At 40.2% G+C, this 16,694-nt stretch overlaps 1 protein-coding gene and 1 non-coding gene across 2 annotated transcripts in view; both read right to left on the reverse strand.

Annotated features, from left to right (window-relative positions):
- Nucleotides 1-16,694, reverse strand: part of spag17 (sperm associated antigen 17) — a 42,719-nt gene that overhangs the window by 24,462 nt on the left and 1,563 nt on the right. The window contains exons 3-26 of the mRNA XM_047385228.1: nt 16,435-16,578; nt 16,239-16,298; nt 15,774-15,902; nt 15,464-15,626; nt 14,566-14,778; nt 14,315-14,475; nt 14,060-14,206; nt 12,988-13,039; nt 12,746-12,864; nt 12,404-12,604; nt 8,063-8,167; nt 7,748-7,898; nt 7,403-7,603; nt 7,290-7,327; nt 7,051-7,167; nt 5,795-5,949; nt 5,039-5,148; nt 3,837-3,907; nt 2,189-2,443; nt 1,948-2,062; nt 1,582-1,722; nt 563-673; nt 294-400; nt 83-185 (exon numbers count right to left, since the gene is read on the reverse strand). Coding sequence (XP_047241184.1) covers nt 83-185; nt 294-400; nt 563-673; nt 1,582-1,722; nt 1,948-2,062; nt 2,189-2,443; nt 3,837-3,907; nt 5,039-5,148; nt 5,795-5,949; nt 7,051-7,167; nt 7,290-7,327; nt 7,403-7,603; nt 7,748-7,898; nt 8,063-8,167; nt 12,404-12,604; nt 12,746-12,864; nt 12,988-13,039; nt 14,060-14,206; nt 14,315-14,475; nt 14,566-14,778; nt 15,464-15,626; nt 15,774-15,902; nt 16,239-16,298; nt 16,435-16,578 — 3,169 coding nt within the window. The remainder of the gene's footprint in view (nt 1-82; nt 186-293; nt 401-562; nt 674-1,581; nt 1,723-1,947; nt 2,063-2,188; nt 2,444-3,836; nt 3,908-5,038; nt 5,149-5,794; nt 5,950-7,050; nt 7,168-7,289; nt 7,328-7,402; nt 7,604-7,747; nt 7,899-8,062; nt 8,168-12,403; nt 12,605-12,745; nt 12,865-12,987; nt 13,040-14,059; nt 14,207-14,314; nt 14,476-14,565; nt 14,779-15,463; nt 15,627-15,773; nt 15,903-16,238; nt 16,299-16,434; nt 16,579-16,694) is intronic.
- On the reverse strand, nt 12,288-12,358 carry trnag-gcc. The gene has a single exon. It is a non-coding gene; the product is annotated as a tRNA-Gly (tRNA).

Genomic DNA, 16,694 nt, shown 5'->3' on the forward strand with positions numbered 1-16,694 from the left:
TGCAAGGTACCGCATTTATAACTCAACAAAAAGGTTTTCTTCCAAAGCAGATGGAGCTGGTTTTCCTCCAGCTCTCACTGACCTTGTGTATCGTCATGCAGAAACTGCAGCAGCAGGCCGTTAGGAACAGAAAGGCTGAGACTGTTGAAAGGATGTGACGGCTGAGCTGACTGGCCTTTACACCCCTTAAAACACATCAGCAATTTGATTAATGTAACTCAACAAAACATCTAAGAGTTGAAATTGTCTGTGTATAGAAATGTCTGTGTTTAATCCAGGACAAGGAGTCTGACCTGACTGGACTGGATTTGTCTCTTGGAGTCCAAGTTGGAAGAGGAGAAAGGGATGGGTTCCTGGGTGGAGACCTGTGGGACTTCTTCTTTTGCCTTCTCAGAACTCACTAAACGACCCAAAACACGAAATTGATTTGATTTCCTGTCCTGTTAAAAATGATTGTAGTCCAACCGTAATGAATATTTAGAGCACCCAATATGAACACTTCGCCTGCTTACAACACAAACCACAGATATTGTTAATCTATACTTTATAGTGTGTAATAAACCTTTGCATTCTCCTGTTGGACCGTAGAAACTGTATGAGAGGTGGATTTGATTGCTAAGCACTGCTGAGAAGGAGCCCTGCTTTACTGCTTTCATCAGCATTGCTTCTGGCTCTAAAAGGGACAGACAGGCACAAAAATAGGGTTTTATTCAGTAGATAAATACATTTTAGCAAGGATAGAACCCCAAAGACATTTAATTGTAGGACATTCATATGTATGTCTGGTCAGACGTTTACATGCAGCGGTTATAGAGACATACCACCGTGCCCACCACCATTCTTCACAGTTGGTACAGCGTTCTCAAGGTTCGAAAGACACAACTGAACTAATCCAAACAATCTTGTTCAGATTAAATTCATGCGTGATGGTGCCCATTATGGAGAACGTATTAGTGCTTGGCACCTTCTCACTTCGTGGTGATGTAAAACAGCTTCAGAGTTGACGGTGACCCTGGTATTGTAGCAGTTTCACTGTAACTCTGGTGGTTCCTGATCATTCTGATTTCCTTACATCTCAAGCTGACAGTTTGGGTCAGATGGTTGAAACATTAAACTACTGGAGGGATTTTCCTAAAGTCCTGACTAAAACCCAATTAAAAATGTCTAAACTATGCTGTAAAGTCTGGACTGTTGCTGAAAAACAACGAGTTTAAATGAACTCTACAAATCCTACCAAGCAGACTGGTCAAATATTGGGCCAGAATTATGCCAGAAGCTTGCTGGTTGCTAGAAAACATATGTGGTCTTACTGCAACTAGCTAAGAGACATTTATCCAAATATCAGTGGGGCTATAGGTTCATATTATAGCATGTATGTATAGTTTTGAACCTGAGCTGAATACAGAAAATCCACAATAAATTCAAACTTGTTCTCCCAACTCTTGAAAAGCTGCTAGTTGTATAATCATTCAATAAATCACTTAAGACCTAAAAATTGTAATAAGATTAATGAAGATATTGAGTTTATGTAAACCTCTGATTGCAGCTTAAATTGACGAGACACTGACAAGCTTTGGTTACCTTTCCATCCCTCCTTGAGGTCCATGTTTTTCTTGTCTTGTGGATCAGTGAGAGGTTTCGGATGATCATACACAACCTGGTTGATGTGTGTGTGGAAACGATGTCCATCCTTCTTCACCGCTACTTTTATCAGGGTAGAACCTGGAGTAGGAACATCAACATTTATTTCAAGAGACGTCCGAGGAAAGCAAACGGAAAGCTTCTCCAAATACAACACAGCAATTTAGCTTCAATATTTGCAACTTCACAAGCAATGTGTTAGAAACTGTTGGTTCGGTTGTTCTTTAAAAAGGCATCAGCTTTAGTTTGCTCGCATGTATAGATATGTGTGCAGATTTTACGGTTGTTGGTTTGAATGATCTGTACCTTCAACAAAGCTCACATTCTCCACAGTAATATGTCCTCCATCTAAGGGGTAGATTTCCTGGACACATCCTGACGCATGGATCAGCTGTCCGTCCATGATGTAGCCGATTAATCTCTACGGCAACAAAAAAATAACCAAATATCAACACCTACTTAGCAGCTGGGGAAGGACAGAACACCTGTCTGTTTATTCTCTCATCTAAAACCTATTTTATTTCTAGTTTTCTGTGTGTTTCTTCACATTGTCAGGTTCCTCTGTCAGAGGAAGGTTCCTGCTTTCATCCTCAGGAGGTGCTGTGGTGACATCAGGAACTGTGGGGGTCTTGGTTGAGTCACCTCCTTTATCTGATCTGCTCCTCTTGTCACCAGACAAAGCTTTCTCTTTCATGTCAGACACCTGCACCTCCTCTTTCTGCTGGTTGCCTTTTGGCATATTCTCCTTTGATTTTTTGGTCGTCTCCTCTTTCTTCAGCCGCTCCTGCTCTAATTTCCAGGCCTATAACGAAACACACACCATAGCATGAAGATCAAAACAGGGAAATAATGAAGCAGTGCTTATGCTTGGGAATGTGAAATCAAGGTTCTGTTCCATTTATAGCAGGAAAATAAATTATTTAAAGACTGCCATGTCAGTGGAAGAGATGGTTTTACATTTTCACACAATATTCCTTGAAAATTAAACTTTTTCTAAAATCCGAAGACATTTCAATACAGAATCCAGGAAGCATCTAACTGATAAAGATGCAGATTAAAGCATTCTTATGCTTTCTTTTATTTCTAAATGAGCCTCCTAATAAGTTTCAACTACAGTGCCTTTACCTGTTGAACAATTTCACGTTGTGTCGACCTACAATGTAGTTCACTGGGATTTTAAAAGAAAGACCAACACAGAGCAGTGCAAATTTTTCATGCCAAAGGGAAATTATATATGGCTTTAAAATGTTTTTAAATAAAAACATGATAGGTTGGGCAATATCTGCATTCAACCCCCTTTACTCTGATACCTTTAAAGAAATCCAGTACAACCAATTACCTTCTGGCGTCACCTAAGTATTAAACAGCAAATTGAAAGACAGCCATAAAAGGTTCTGTTTCTTTTCCTACAGGTTCTGTCTTGGTATTTCAGGCATACTATAGGGAAATGGATTCCCTACATGTACCGAGGCAGCTTTGATCTATATAAACAGGATATCTGGAGACGGTACCCTAATTGACTTTATTAAATCAAGGCAGCATCTGGCTTCAAAGCAGACAGGCCACCTTGATGGAATAGAAACCTGTGTGTTTATGACCTTCAAACATTTGGGTTACATGTGTATGGGTTGGTTGGTTGCTTCGGTGAGTGGGTGGATGGATGTGTGTGTGAGAACGTGTGTGTAGCAGTAAGTGTGTTTGTGTTGAGTAGGTATGTGAGTGTGCAAATTTGTCACCTGGAGGTGCAAAGTTACACACCATCCCACCAGTGAAACATGGTAATGGCAGCATCATGCTGTGGGGATGCTTATCTTTTAACTTGAAATCCAAATAAAATACAGAGTTTGTAGTTTAAACATGAAAGAATTACAAAAATGTAGAAAAGTACGAATACTTTTGAACTGCCCAGTATTATCCAGCAGTAATTCTCCATTCACACAACATAGCAGAGCGCCAGCTACCCTTTCTGCATTTCTCTGCAGAAATTGACATCCTTTTACGTTAAGCTAGGATTTAATTATTAAAGCTGATAGTGAGACCTTGACTGTGGGGCATTAAAGTCACATAATGAAAAGATATCCTGGCAATGATGAACTGGCGCTGTACTACAGGCTCTGGGTAATTCCATTCTACTGTAATTGAATGCTTGACTGGCCCATGTGAGTGTTCAGTGTTGTGACTTCGAGGGAACTGACTTTGAGCGAATCTTTCCTGATGACTGGTTCCAGAGCTTCTTCCTCCACTATGGAGCATTCAGGATTTTCGTCTAAACAAGGAATAAAACCTGGTTTTTATACAGTATTTATACTGAGGTCATGGTGTCATCTCTGACACTAAGAGAGCACACAGAAAAAAAGAAACTAAAACAGAGGAGAGCTGCGGTGCTTTACAGACAGATCCAGGAAAAACCTTTGCTGTCCCTCTTCATTCATTTCAAGTAATTTGGTCAAGGAACGGCACGCGATCAACGTTACTTTGTTACGTTAGCTGTTTAGCTACCAGACTCACTTCCTGCTGGAGTTTTTCCATTACATTTTAATAGAAAAGCTTAAACAGGAAGTGAGTATGAGTTTTTTGTACTATACTTTTTAATAATTGAAAAAGTATTAAGTGTTATTTACACTTAAAAACAATAAATGAAAAAATAACTGACTAGAGACCAGGATGTTAAAATGAATTTATCTGAACATTTCTTGTCTGTTTTGTTAGTTTTTCCAAGGAAAATGTGCAATCTTTAGGTTCTTCAATTACAATATTATACAAAATATTTTCTCTGCAATATGAACAAAAGTGTTGGCCTGTACAATTCAGGATACAATTCAGCAAATATGTTACAATAAATATGAAATACACTGAATTATAATAAACATAATTTAAATCAATAAATAAAGCAAACTGAAATGATTATATTACATTATAGTTTCATCCTTGCACTAAGTGTCAGTAGCAATCGGTTTGTACGAGTTGTTGTTGCATTAATGTCCACCTGCGTCTTTCTTTAGAGCCCAACCTGGCTTCAGGCTTTGCTTCATGTATTTACTGGTGGTAAAACAAGGTGTGCAGAAATATTAGATATATTTCTGTACAGATTTTAAAACCAATAGTCTGAACTTACTTTGGAAATGTAAATAATAAAATCTGACTTGAATGTTTGGCCACTCAGGGTGGCATGTAGGAGATGAACAGAACAGAAACGTGAAATAATTCGATGACTTTTAAAGCTGAGATTTGATGTTCAACTGAGTTTCAATCCTCTACATGACAACCATTACACCAAACCCTGAAAACTGAACACAGCACCAAGATGGCAAATTGAAAACTGGATGCTAATTTTAACTGTACATAATACAGGTCATTTATTCATTCAACAATGACTGTTCTGAACCCAGCACAGTACCTTTCAGAGTCTCAGCAGGGCTCTGGTTTCTGATCTGACTTTCCTCCCTCTTTAACTCTGTCTCTTTTGTCCAGTTTGAAGTTTTATCAGCCACATGCTCCAGATATTTTCTAGGGGAGACATCAATGAAAACATATTTACTTGCAGATCTGGATGGGATGTCAGCTTCATCTGGTATTGCTGCTACAGTTTTTTATTTTCAAATTCAACACTTATGCAGGCTCAATATTCCAATTTTGTTTCTGGCAATTTGACCACAAGGATTTACCTCCAACTCCACAGAGAGTGAAACAATGAAAATATTTTCATTTGACCTCTAAACCAGACCTAGTTTAACAACCACTGGTCCAGTTTTAAATCCATCGTCTGAAAGGGTCTGGAGGTAAAAGAAAAGCACTAAATGGCTCTTTTTTTACTTTGAATGAGTGGACATATCTGTTAATTTTTTTTATCAGCAACTCAAAAACCAAAACAATTAATGGGTTGGACAAAATTCAAACTGTGATTTAAAAAACAAATTATATAATTTAAATCCAAATTTGTGTTAAATCAAACTCCACACTTTTCCAAGATCACTGATCTTAACATGATTGTCTGGATTACATCTGTAGAGATCGTTTTATTGTTAAATCGTCAACAACTGATCTTGAGAACACATTACTGACATTAAACCATCATTGTGAGCTTCTCCAATAAAACCATTGTTATTGGTGATGCCACAGGTGAGCACCTCACAGTGAGGGAGGAAATACTGACCTGAACCTGACATCGGTATGGAGGGCCACATCCCAGTACTTTTTTGACTGGCGCTGAGGATTCATGGGATTGTGGCAGAAAACATATGAGATGTTTTCATAACTTCCTTTAAAGATGTCCAAGCAACAATATTCCTCTGATGCTATTTTTAAAACCTAAAGAAGAGCAAATTGTTTTTCCTATTATACAATATTTAAATGAAAACATATTAAGCAGATTACCAGAGCAGAACAGACCTTTACGAGAACATGTGCAATTATCCTGCTGTACAAACTCAAGCTGGCATATGTTGCCTTGCAGAAGTCTTCATACCCACAATACTTTTTTACATTTTATCATGTTACAACCACAAACCTCAATGCAGTCTAGTGGGACTTTATGCGACTGACCGATGCAAAACAGCCCCCTTTATTGTGATGACCCTAAATTAAATTCAGCTGAACCATATATCACATAATCAGTAAATAAAGTCAGAACAGAATCAAAATAAACTTTGTAAGCCACGTTTGTGTGTACAAGCATGACCATAAATCAAAGAGGCAGCCAAGAAGCTCATGGCAACTCTGGAGGAGCTGTAGAGATCCACAGCTAAGGAGGTGAGCCAGACAGACACTCCATAATTCATAAGAACGCCTGTTTGCAGTTTCTCACAAAGAATAAAAGGAGGAGAAAAAGCAAACATGTGGAAGATGAGATCAACACTGAACTTTCTGGTCTACATGGAAAACACTGTAAAGTGGAAAACTAAGACTTCAAATCACCCTGAACACACCATCAGTCATGCAAGATCATGCTGTGGTGATGCTCTCTTCAGCAGGGACCAGGAACGCAGTTAAAGTTGATAGGAAGATGGATGGAGCTTGGAAAACAGTGACACTGGGGCTGTGGTTTACCTTCCAATAGGACAAAAACACTAAACATACAGCCAGAGCTACAACGGAATAGTTTAAATCAATGCATATTCATGTGTTGGAATGGCCTAGTCAAAGTCAAGACCTTAATCTGTATCTGTGACAAGACGTAATAACTGCCGTTTACATATGCACTTCATTCAATCTGAGCTTGAGCTGTTTTGCATAAAATAATGGGGAAAATGTTCAGTGACTAGATGTGCCAAGCTCTAAATGACTTCCTCTGTAGGGAAAAATCAAGATAATGCACAAAGTAAAAAGTAGGTTTTCTACAACCTAAAGGGACCAAAGCCGTTTGGATTCTATTTTCATTTATGTTCTGTCTTCTTGTTATTAAAGAATCACCTGTGGAAAAACAGATGCATTGTGATGTTCTGTGTAGTGCCAGTCGAACAGAGATCTTTGTCTACAATTCTGGATTTCAGATAAATCCAGTTGGCTACAGGTGTTCCCACTGAGGTGCTGGGGAAAGAAACAAATATGGGAAGTAAATCACAAGGAACCTTTAAATTACTCTTTCTCCTTTGATTTAAAATAAAACATACAAAAATGATATGGCAGCAGAAAAAAGATGCAAACAGTACCTCTGTGTTAGCAGGATCTTCAGTCAGAAATGTTGGACCTATAGATAAATTACACTATGAGGTATGTAGGTGAAGTTGTGCGTCTCTGTGGCTGATTTTAAATGTTTACATACCTTTAGTCTGCAAGGTTTGAAGCTTCTGTTTGGCATATAATAAAGGATTGTCCCAGGGGATAACTCTTTGTGTCTGCTGCTGTGATGGCTCTAATTCTCCATCATTGAGTAAAACACCCTGCTGATCCACTGTGGTCAGTGTCATAGCCTCAAACACGCTCTGGTGAAACAGGCGCTCCACCTCGGGCCAGGACACACTCTCTATGTGATATTATTACGTTAAAAACCAATGCAGTATGATTTAGTATTTAGACAGAAAGTTAAACATGTAGGAAATACAATGAACAGAGCTTTATTTGTATTTAATAATAAACAGCAACAGGTATGGTGAGCTCAGTTTCTGACCATCTGTGCAGTAGTGCTGCAGCTGTTGTTGCAATGCCTTCCAGCAGGGGTCGACGTTTCCCTGTTTAGTTGCAGACTGAATGAGCTTCCAGACTGGACAACTCCTCATCATGGACGACTCTACCTCAGCTGGATTAAAACCATCAACCATCTGCATGGGTCACATGTATGTAGATGAACACACAGCAAGTAGAGTGAATTATTATAGGACCTGATAATTGATTTATTTGGTCTGGAAACATAAAATCTTGTATATAAAACAAGGTGTGCAAACTTTTTTAACTTGAAATTAACAATTTGAACATAAACCCTCACACGGATGTCCAGTAATCGCAGTGCCCTCTCATCATGGTATCTGATAACCAGAGGCTGCTCAGGCTTCTTCTGAGCATGCTCTGTTCCAAACTTCTCCAACAGCCTCTAACGTAGAAGACATAAGTAGAAAACAATGAACATTTCCTTTAAATTCTAGAGGTTCATGTATTTTATATGCATCTTGTTTTTTTAGGTGTACTTAGTTCTCCACAAACTTTCCCACTTTGGCCTACCCTTTATTTGATATATAAACTAGGTGGAATCTGTTGGTGTGTGGTTTGTCTGCTGGTGGTTAGGTGAAAGCAATTTCAGAACCTGGTAAGAGACCAGATTATTTACCCTATATGTGAAAATCCTTTTGACAAAGGGTGCAAAGGGCACCCAGGGGTATCTCGGGGTCTTGTTCACAAGTGAGGGGAGAATGGAGAGAGAGACATCAACAGAGGGATCGGTGCGGCCGCCGCAGTGGTGCGGATGCTACACACCGGTCCGTTGTGGTTAAGAGAGCGCTGAGCCGAAAAGCAAAACTGTCAATTTCCTGGTGGGTCACGCCCCTATCTTCACCTATTCAAATGAACTTTGGGTCATGACTGACAGAACGAGATCCCGGAAATAAGCGGCTGAAATGAGCTTCCTCCACAGGTTGGCCGGGCACTCCCTTAGAGATAGGGTGAGGATCTCGGCCATCCGGGAGGAACTTGGAGTAGAGCCGCTGCTCCTCCACATCGGAAGGTTTCAGCTGAGGTGGCTCGGGCATCTGTTCCAGATTAATCTGGGGTAATTTTAGGTCAATTTTGTCTTTGGCTCAACCCTGTATGGGGTCCGGATATTTTAGTGAAAGTCTCACAGTATTTTGCGGGACTGAATGCAGTTCAGGTGGTGTTGTTAGAGTTCCTTCTTAGTGTACGTATGATCACAACAACACCATCAAAACTGGTCAATACCAGCAAAACCTTTCCAAGGCTTAATCCAATGATAAAAAACAACTTAATCTGTTCCTGTAGATGAGACACCATTTATCTGTCATGACATCATCATGTTATACAGTAAACATATTTTGTTCCAACGATAAAAGGCATCATGTTATAACCTGAAAGATTTATTGTTCTAACAATATAATTTCATGTTTGTACAATATATTATCACATTAGTACATTAGTACGTGAATGATGTGATGAATATATATATTGTAATAATATGATAGTATATTGTATCAACATATAAAGAACAGTATATTGTTAGAACAATAAAGGTGTCAAATTTTGTCAGGTTTGATTTACTGTGCGATTCCCCACTTGAAAGGGATAGTCTCCACTATGAAACTTAACTGGATTTCACTCAAAGAGCCTTCAATTTAGCTGATCCATCTTTATTTTGTATGATGGTCACCATAGTGTTTTAGCCTTCCAGCCACATAGGTGAAAAACCTCAAAAGAAACAGAAATACATCCATTACATTTTGAAATTAACAAGACAAATACATTGTGAAATAATCAAACAGATTTCAACCCCTTTAACCAGTTAATCCCAAAATACAATAAATTGCAAATATTTTATAGTAAAATTCCACACCAATAAACAAATTAGCATATTTATCAACATTTTCTTTTTTTTTTTTGTCTCATCTTTTTTTTCACTTTCTACTTCACCCAATAAACACCAAGTGTATTTTTTTCCTTTTACACGCTTGATTTCAATAATATTATAAAACTATCAACAATCAATCAGAATCCATATGCTGCTCCACTGAGATTCAAGAAATGAACAGCAGCATTGTGAGGCTTACCGGCTGTCCTTCACTGTTTGTAGAAAACTTTCGCACAGTTCTCAATTTCCATGTGGTACCAGCACTATTTGCTTCTCGTGCTGTGGCACTTCTTCAAACAGGAATGACAGGTCAGTACCTGCACTCTCTGATTGCTAGGAGATTGAGTCCACCTGGTTCTCATCACTAACAAGCAGAGAAGCCACAGAGAGATCCAGCAGAGCGGAGTGGCTACCTAGCAGTTCGCCAGAACACCTCCCACTCGATCTTTCCATGGAATCGATGGAGAGATCGCAGAATCAATACCTGCGAACTGCCTTTCAGTTTTATACCTGTTCCTCCACCGGCAATAGAACCACCAGGCGCCGAACATCTTTGTGCAGGACAGTAGTTTCTGCAGGTTCTCTCAGGACTCCAGACAAAAGCTGGCTTGTTATGAGTCTTGTCACAGGAACGCAGGAGCTTTGGACGACTTTGACGTTCACATCCCGCACAATGCCCTTAGCATCTGGGTTAACACTCACAACCCGTCCTAACTTGAATTGGCCCCGCACCGCATTTTGGTCACATAGCCAAACAATATCGCCAGCTGTGACATTTCGATGTGACGTGTGCCATTTGCTTCTCATAAATAAGTTTGGGCCAGAAAGCTGGCTCCATGATCTCCAGAATCTGTTGACATGATGCTGCATCTCTCTGAGTCTTTTGTAAGGGTAGCTTGCATAGTCGAATGTTCTGATATCACCACTTGGAGAGGCCCGTCCCAAAAGGAGTGTGTTGGGTGATACATATAGGATGCAATCTTCACAGCTTTGCACCTGGGCATCAATAGGATGCTCGTTGGCGAGATTAGCAGCAAGTTGGAATGTTGTCTGAAGCTCATTGTAATTGAGGCCAGTATTGGTACCCAAACTTTGGAGTGCCTTCTTAATGTTGCGGACGGCAGCTTCAGCAGCTCCATTGCGATGAGGTGAGTCAGCTGGATTAATTATCCACTCCCATTGGGTGCCTTTTTGAGCTGACATCTCCTCTATTGCACCTTTGTCTTGAGAATCCAGGAACTGGTACAGCTCTCTTAACGCAGACTTGCCACCGATGAAATTTGTTCCTGGATCGGACCAGATCTTCCTTGGATGTCCTCTAATTGCAGTAAATCGTTGGTAAGTCATCAAAAAGCTCTCTGTTGACATTGTGTCCACCAGATCTGCATGAACAGCCCTTCTGGCCATGCAGCTGAAAACAACACCCCACACTTTCATGGAGACTCTTTTCTTGACATCTTTGACGAGGTATGGTCCAAAAAGGTCAACTGCTGTGATCTCAAATGGGGCTGCAGGTTTGGTTCTTTCAGGAGGTAAATCCCCCATTATTTGTTGGCATATTCTTGCTTTATAGTTCTTTTACGTTCTAACTTGATACAGCTCTACTTTTCTTTTGGTTGGGTGGCAGCACTACGCTTCCCTAACTAGTTAGAAAATATAAGTGTTGAATCTTTGTATCAAGAATTTACTGATCTTACAGAATGAATTTCTGAAAAGAAAATCATGTCATCTACTTTAGAATCAGAGTTCATTTTTGGCAGACCCACAACTTTTACTTACACTGCATCTGCATAGAATACAGCACAATGTTGCAGTTCATTCAATGTTGGTACAAATTACTGACTAAGTAGATTTTAGCTCCATCTTGTGGACACCCGCTGGTACTAAGTCATGATTCGGCTACTCTGTCGTTGGTTTAAATTGTAAATAACAAATATACTGTATATTAAAAACTCCCACTTGCTTTCTTATGCATAGTTACCCTTAAAGCTCAGGGTTCTCTTGTGTGTTAACTGTTGCTATGAAGACACTATTATGAGATCTCTGTATTCTGGAATCACTATCAATAATTTACAGAAAGCATAAGACTCAACTCTTTAGTCCCAGTTTGGGGCTAACGCAACTGAAAACCCACAAACTTCTCTCCTTTCTTTTAACCCCTTGACACTGCTAACTCCTCTGATGTTCTATCTCCTTAAATAATGTTGTGGTCAGGTTTGATGGAACTGAACCTTTTAAAGCAGAAAACTAATATCCATGTTAGACTGGTGCTGTTTTACCAGAGGATTTAAGACTGAAACAGTATTTTTCAACATCTGAGGAAAACATATAACGAATATATGAGTGAAAGCAGAAAATGTAAGATATCCTTATGTTAAGGACATTGTTTATAGAGTTAGAAAACAAGGAAGTATCAGTATTCCTTTGTGTGCAGAGTCTGCTCACTGAAGCGAGTGTTCAACCCTCCCCCGTTGCTGATGTCAGAGACGGCGCACTCCGTGTGTGTTGCTTTAAAGGCTCTATTGTCATTACAAAAAGTGGAATGAGACTGGCTGCTTCGCCTTCAAGCTGTTAGATGGCCATGCCCATAGAAACATGAGAACCCTGCTATTAAGAACGCCACTTAAAAAGCATTTGCTGCATTGGCCGGGAATCGAACCCGGGCCTCCCGCGTGGCAGGCGAGAATTCTACCACTGAACCACCAATGCTGCACACAACACCACACTTCTACATGCAATCTTCAACACACCCACCTTCCTGTCCTCTTCCTTCTGCAGGGTAGTGAGGGTCTGATTTAATAATCGATGTCTGTCTTCTTCTGTGTGGAGGAGAGGCAGGAAGCTTTGGAGCATATAGCTAACCAGATCACAGTCTAGCCAGGGACCACTGTCATGTTTCTGCTCCTCAGGAATGTGAGACAGGGCAGGCAAAGGCTGCTCTGTGGAAATCACCACCTGAAATGTATATGCAAGAAAAACTATGTATGCCACAACAGTTAGACAGAGGAAAAAGTAAAATCTGCAAAGTTCACCCTGAGTTTAGTCTTTAAACCATTAAAATAATTTAGCATTGTATAATGGTAGACGAACACCTACCTGCTCCAGCATACAGTGCAGAATCAGGGGCACAGAACAGGCTTCATGGGGAACCAGGTCCAACAGACTGCTATAATAACACATATCCACGTTCACAGATAGAGGAGTCGGCTTGGTCTCTGTACACACAGGGAAGAATTTAAAAAAGGAGATTTTATCCCATCAGTGTTTAAGTTAAAAATGTAAACAAGGATATGAGCAAACAGTGAGAGGATTAGTTAGGAAAAGAGATGTTTATTAACCTGGATCTGGTGGGCACTGTTCTCTGACTGACCTCCTTTTAGCGTGTGGGGTCTAGGAAACAGTTAACAAAACTTTAACAGATATCACACATACGGGGAAGCTTAAATAAACTAGAAACAGCAAATATCAGTGACTGGATTCAGTAGATTTGCTTTACATTAATAACAATCAGGTTATTAAACCATTCACTGTGGCATAATGCCAACAACGAATGCAGAAACTGCTTCCAGTGCAGAGCAGACTGCTCTGTGGGTTTGGTACTGTGACTGATCAGTAAAAAGAAACATCTGCAGACCTCAGCACTGTACTATGCATAGCAGCTGATCACACCATGTTCCACATCCATTGGTAACACAGTTCTCCATATGTTGCATGTAGCAGAGTGGTGCAGTGGCAGCGTGCTGGACCCAGAGGTCAATGGGTCGAAGCCATTCTCTGCTAACAGCATTCTTTAGTAGCTATAACCTTAAATATCACATCAATGTTTGGATTAAATTAGACTCACACTACAAGAAACAGTGAGATATTTTTTTTTTTTTTTTATCCATGATCCTTAATTATTAGTAAACTTCAGGAAAAAAGAAGGTTGGTCAATTCTAAAAACAAACTAGCTAGGACTGTAACTGAATCTTTTCAGAGTTTGTATGTTTTAGTTGTGTGTATACAACTATGGTCATAGCTTTACATACATTCATCACTGCCATGAATTAAATCATTTTGGATGTTTAATAATGCACAACTTTGATTGTTTTTAAAACAATGAAAGCAAAATTTTAAATTTATTGCCAATTTTCTCTAATTAACAGGTTGAATCAGATCCTCTTAAAAACTATATACATACAATCTAACTGATTTATGGTTAAATCTCCTCAAGCAATTTGAAAAAAATCTTCTGGCATAGTTCCGGATGGTTGTTTGACCACTCCTCTTAGCTTCTATGGTAGATGTCAGGTAAATTAGTTTATTCATTTAGTGGACCAGAGTGGACAAATACATTTGCTATTTAGTGTCACAATAGCTAGAAGGTTGAAGTGGGAGAATCAGGTTAACACAAACACACAGTAAGCTTACCTCCACTGGCTGTGAATCCTGCGTGACAGCAGTGGGTATACTGATGAGCTGGACATTGTCTCGGTAGTGCTGGTACTGCTGGCGCCACTCCAGAGAGTCATAGATGAGGTTGGCAACACCGTCAAAGATCCGGCTTCCCAGCAGCAGCTAAACACACACAAGGAACTAAACATTAAGTAACTGTGTATTTCAGGTAATGAGACTACAAATCGGTAAAAGCCATAATAACAAAGAAAATGATCAGACTTTGCCCACCGCACTCTGAGGGTCCTGTGTTTGAAAGGGAAGTGTGAGATCTGGGACAGTGTAGCTCAGCTGAATCACATCATGGAGCTGAGAGTCTGGAGGTCCGCAATCTAAAACTGACCTCAGGTGAGACCAGAACAGGTCGAGCTTCATGGCATTTACAGGACTCTCTAAACACCAGAGGAAACAAAAACATAATGTCAATACCAGTTCCCATTAATATAGATTCATGTTTCTGGTTTGTACAGGAGACACTTAACCTGCAGCCAGAACTGGGGAAGTTTGGAGACCCTGCTCAGCTTCCTCCTGGCTGTTCGGTTCTTCCTGTTCTGCCAAGCTTTCTTTGTGCTCCGAGCGTAACTTGATGACATTTGCAACGTGCACACCAATGGCATCCAGCTGCCCAATCAGGTGTGGCTGGTGGAAGCCCACAAACAGAATATAGTGTTGGGGACCACCGTCTGGCTCGTCATCTGAAGAAAGAAAACAGCGACAACTAAGGATCCTAGCCCTGACCTAGGGAAGGACAGAGGAAAGGAAGAACACAGGGGGGAGGAAGGGAGGTAGAACACAAGGATGAAACAAAGGTAGAAAGTTGAAAAGAAAGGAAGGAACAACACAAGGAAAAAATAGAAGGAAAGACTCAAGGATGTAAGGGAGCCATGAAACCAAAGAGGAAGGATTCTAACCTAAGGAAGGAAGGAAGAATACAGAGACACAGGAAAAGAGATATAAGACAAAGGGGTCAAGGATAGAAAGATAGAGGGAAGGATACACATGAGGAGGGAAAGAAGGAAGTAAATGAGTGAAGGAAAAGTAGGACATGAGGAAGAAAGGATGGAGGGACATAAGGCAGGCAGGCAGGGAAGGAGGAGGGGAGCAAGTGGAAAGAGAGACCGGTAGGACATAAGGCAGAGAGGGAGGTGGGAAGCAAGGACAGAAAGACACATAGAAGGAAAGAAAAAAGGAAGGACACAATATTTAGACAATGGGATAGATAATATAGCCTGGAATTGTGAATACATTTTCATAGTCTATGTTATTTTCCATGCAGAAATCACATTTCAGACTATTGTGTGTTTAGGGCTGTCTAGGCACACTGTGATAACTACAGAGTAGTATGATACAGAAAAAAAAAATTAAATATGTGTCTTTTACCTATATATATGGGCAACTCCACATCATCCCTGCGTTTGAGCTTGGTTTTCTTCTCTTTGGAGTATTCCAGAGCAGATGGAGGACCCTTTCCCTTTTTGTCAGAGATCTTGGCCTTGCTGTCAGAGCAAGGGAGGACCTTTCCTGCTTGTCCCTCGCATTTCAGCTAAAATGAACAGAAACTGTAAAACTGACCCTTGGTAGGAATCCAGTGAGTTCTAAAGTAATTCTGTGCAGTTAAATCCCACTTCTGGTTCACAAACCTTCAAAGAATTTCCACACACAGAATGAGTTTTATGGACAAACACTTTACCTGCTCAGCTTCCCTTCTTTGCTGATCATAGGTTTTGACCTGCAGCAGCTCGAATTTCAGTATTTTTGCCAGCAGGTCGGAGGGAATCTCCTCTCTGGCATCCAGCAGCACCTTAGCAGGCTCAGTAACCTACACACAAAGCACACTTACACAAAAATATAAAGACTCCAGAATATTTGGAAAACATGCTAGGTGGGATTATTTTTGAAAAATGCAACAACTGTATTGATTATAAGTAACAAATAACAACGACCCCTTCAACCCCTTGCGAGCTTTAAGATCTTGGTCACCAAGATCTAGAAGTAAAAGTCCATCCCCCAGCCCAGATATCAGACTTGCATGCAGAGCACGACTTGTATACAGTCTTCCAAATATTACAACCAAGCAGTTTAAATGACTGTGAATCAATATATTGTCCAGCTGCTGTGATTGTTTAAACTAAAGCATCCAGCATCCCAAGCCTACCTCATAAAACATGGGAAGATCAACTGGCTTCTTTGTTTTGGGATTTCCCAGCACATGGATCTGTGTGGACAAAGATCAATTAGAAATAAAAAGGACTTAATGATACAGTGGGATGGGTGGGGTTGTCCTGCAAAATGCAAAATACAATCAGAACACAAACATACAAAGGATGTAGAAAGAAACCAGCTACAGATACCTTGGCAAGCGTGCTGTCCCAAGTTATGAGGGTGAAAAGTTTGCGCTGTGGTTGCTGAAGAGCCAATACCAGCGGCTGGATGAAGTTCTCCTCTTCCTGTGGACTATCTCCAACCACAACAGACACACAGGCCTGCCACGAGTCCTGGTGAGACCGTGACACCAGGATAAACCGGTTAATTAACGCCATTGCTGTTAATTACCATGTGATTTAAGGCTGAAACAAGAATCCTTTGAGATACAATACATATAATTTATTAC

This window comes from Girardinichthys multiradiatus, chromosome 14 (genome assembly GCF_021462225.1).
Source record: "Girardinichthys multiradiatus isolate DD_20200921_A chromosome 14, DD_fGirMul_XY1, whole genome shotgun sequence".
Lineage (NCBI taxonomy): Eukaryota > Metazoa > Chordata > Actinopteri > Cyprinodontiformes > Goodeidae > Girardinichthys > Girardinichthys multiradiatus.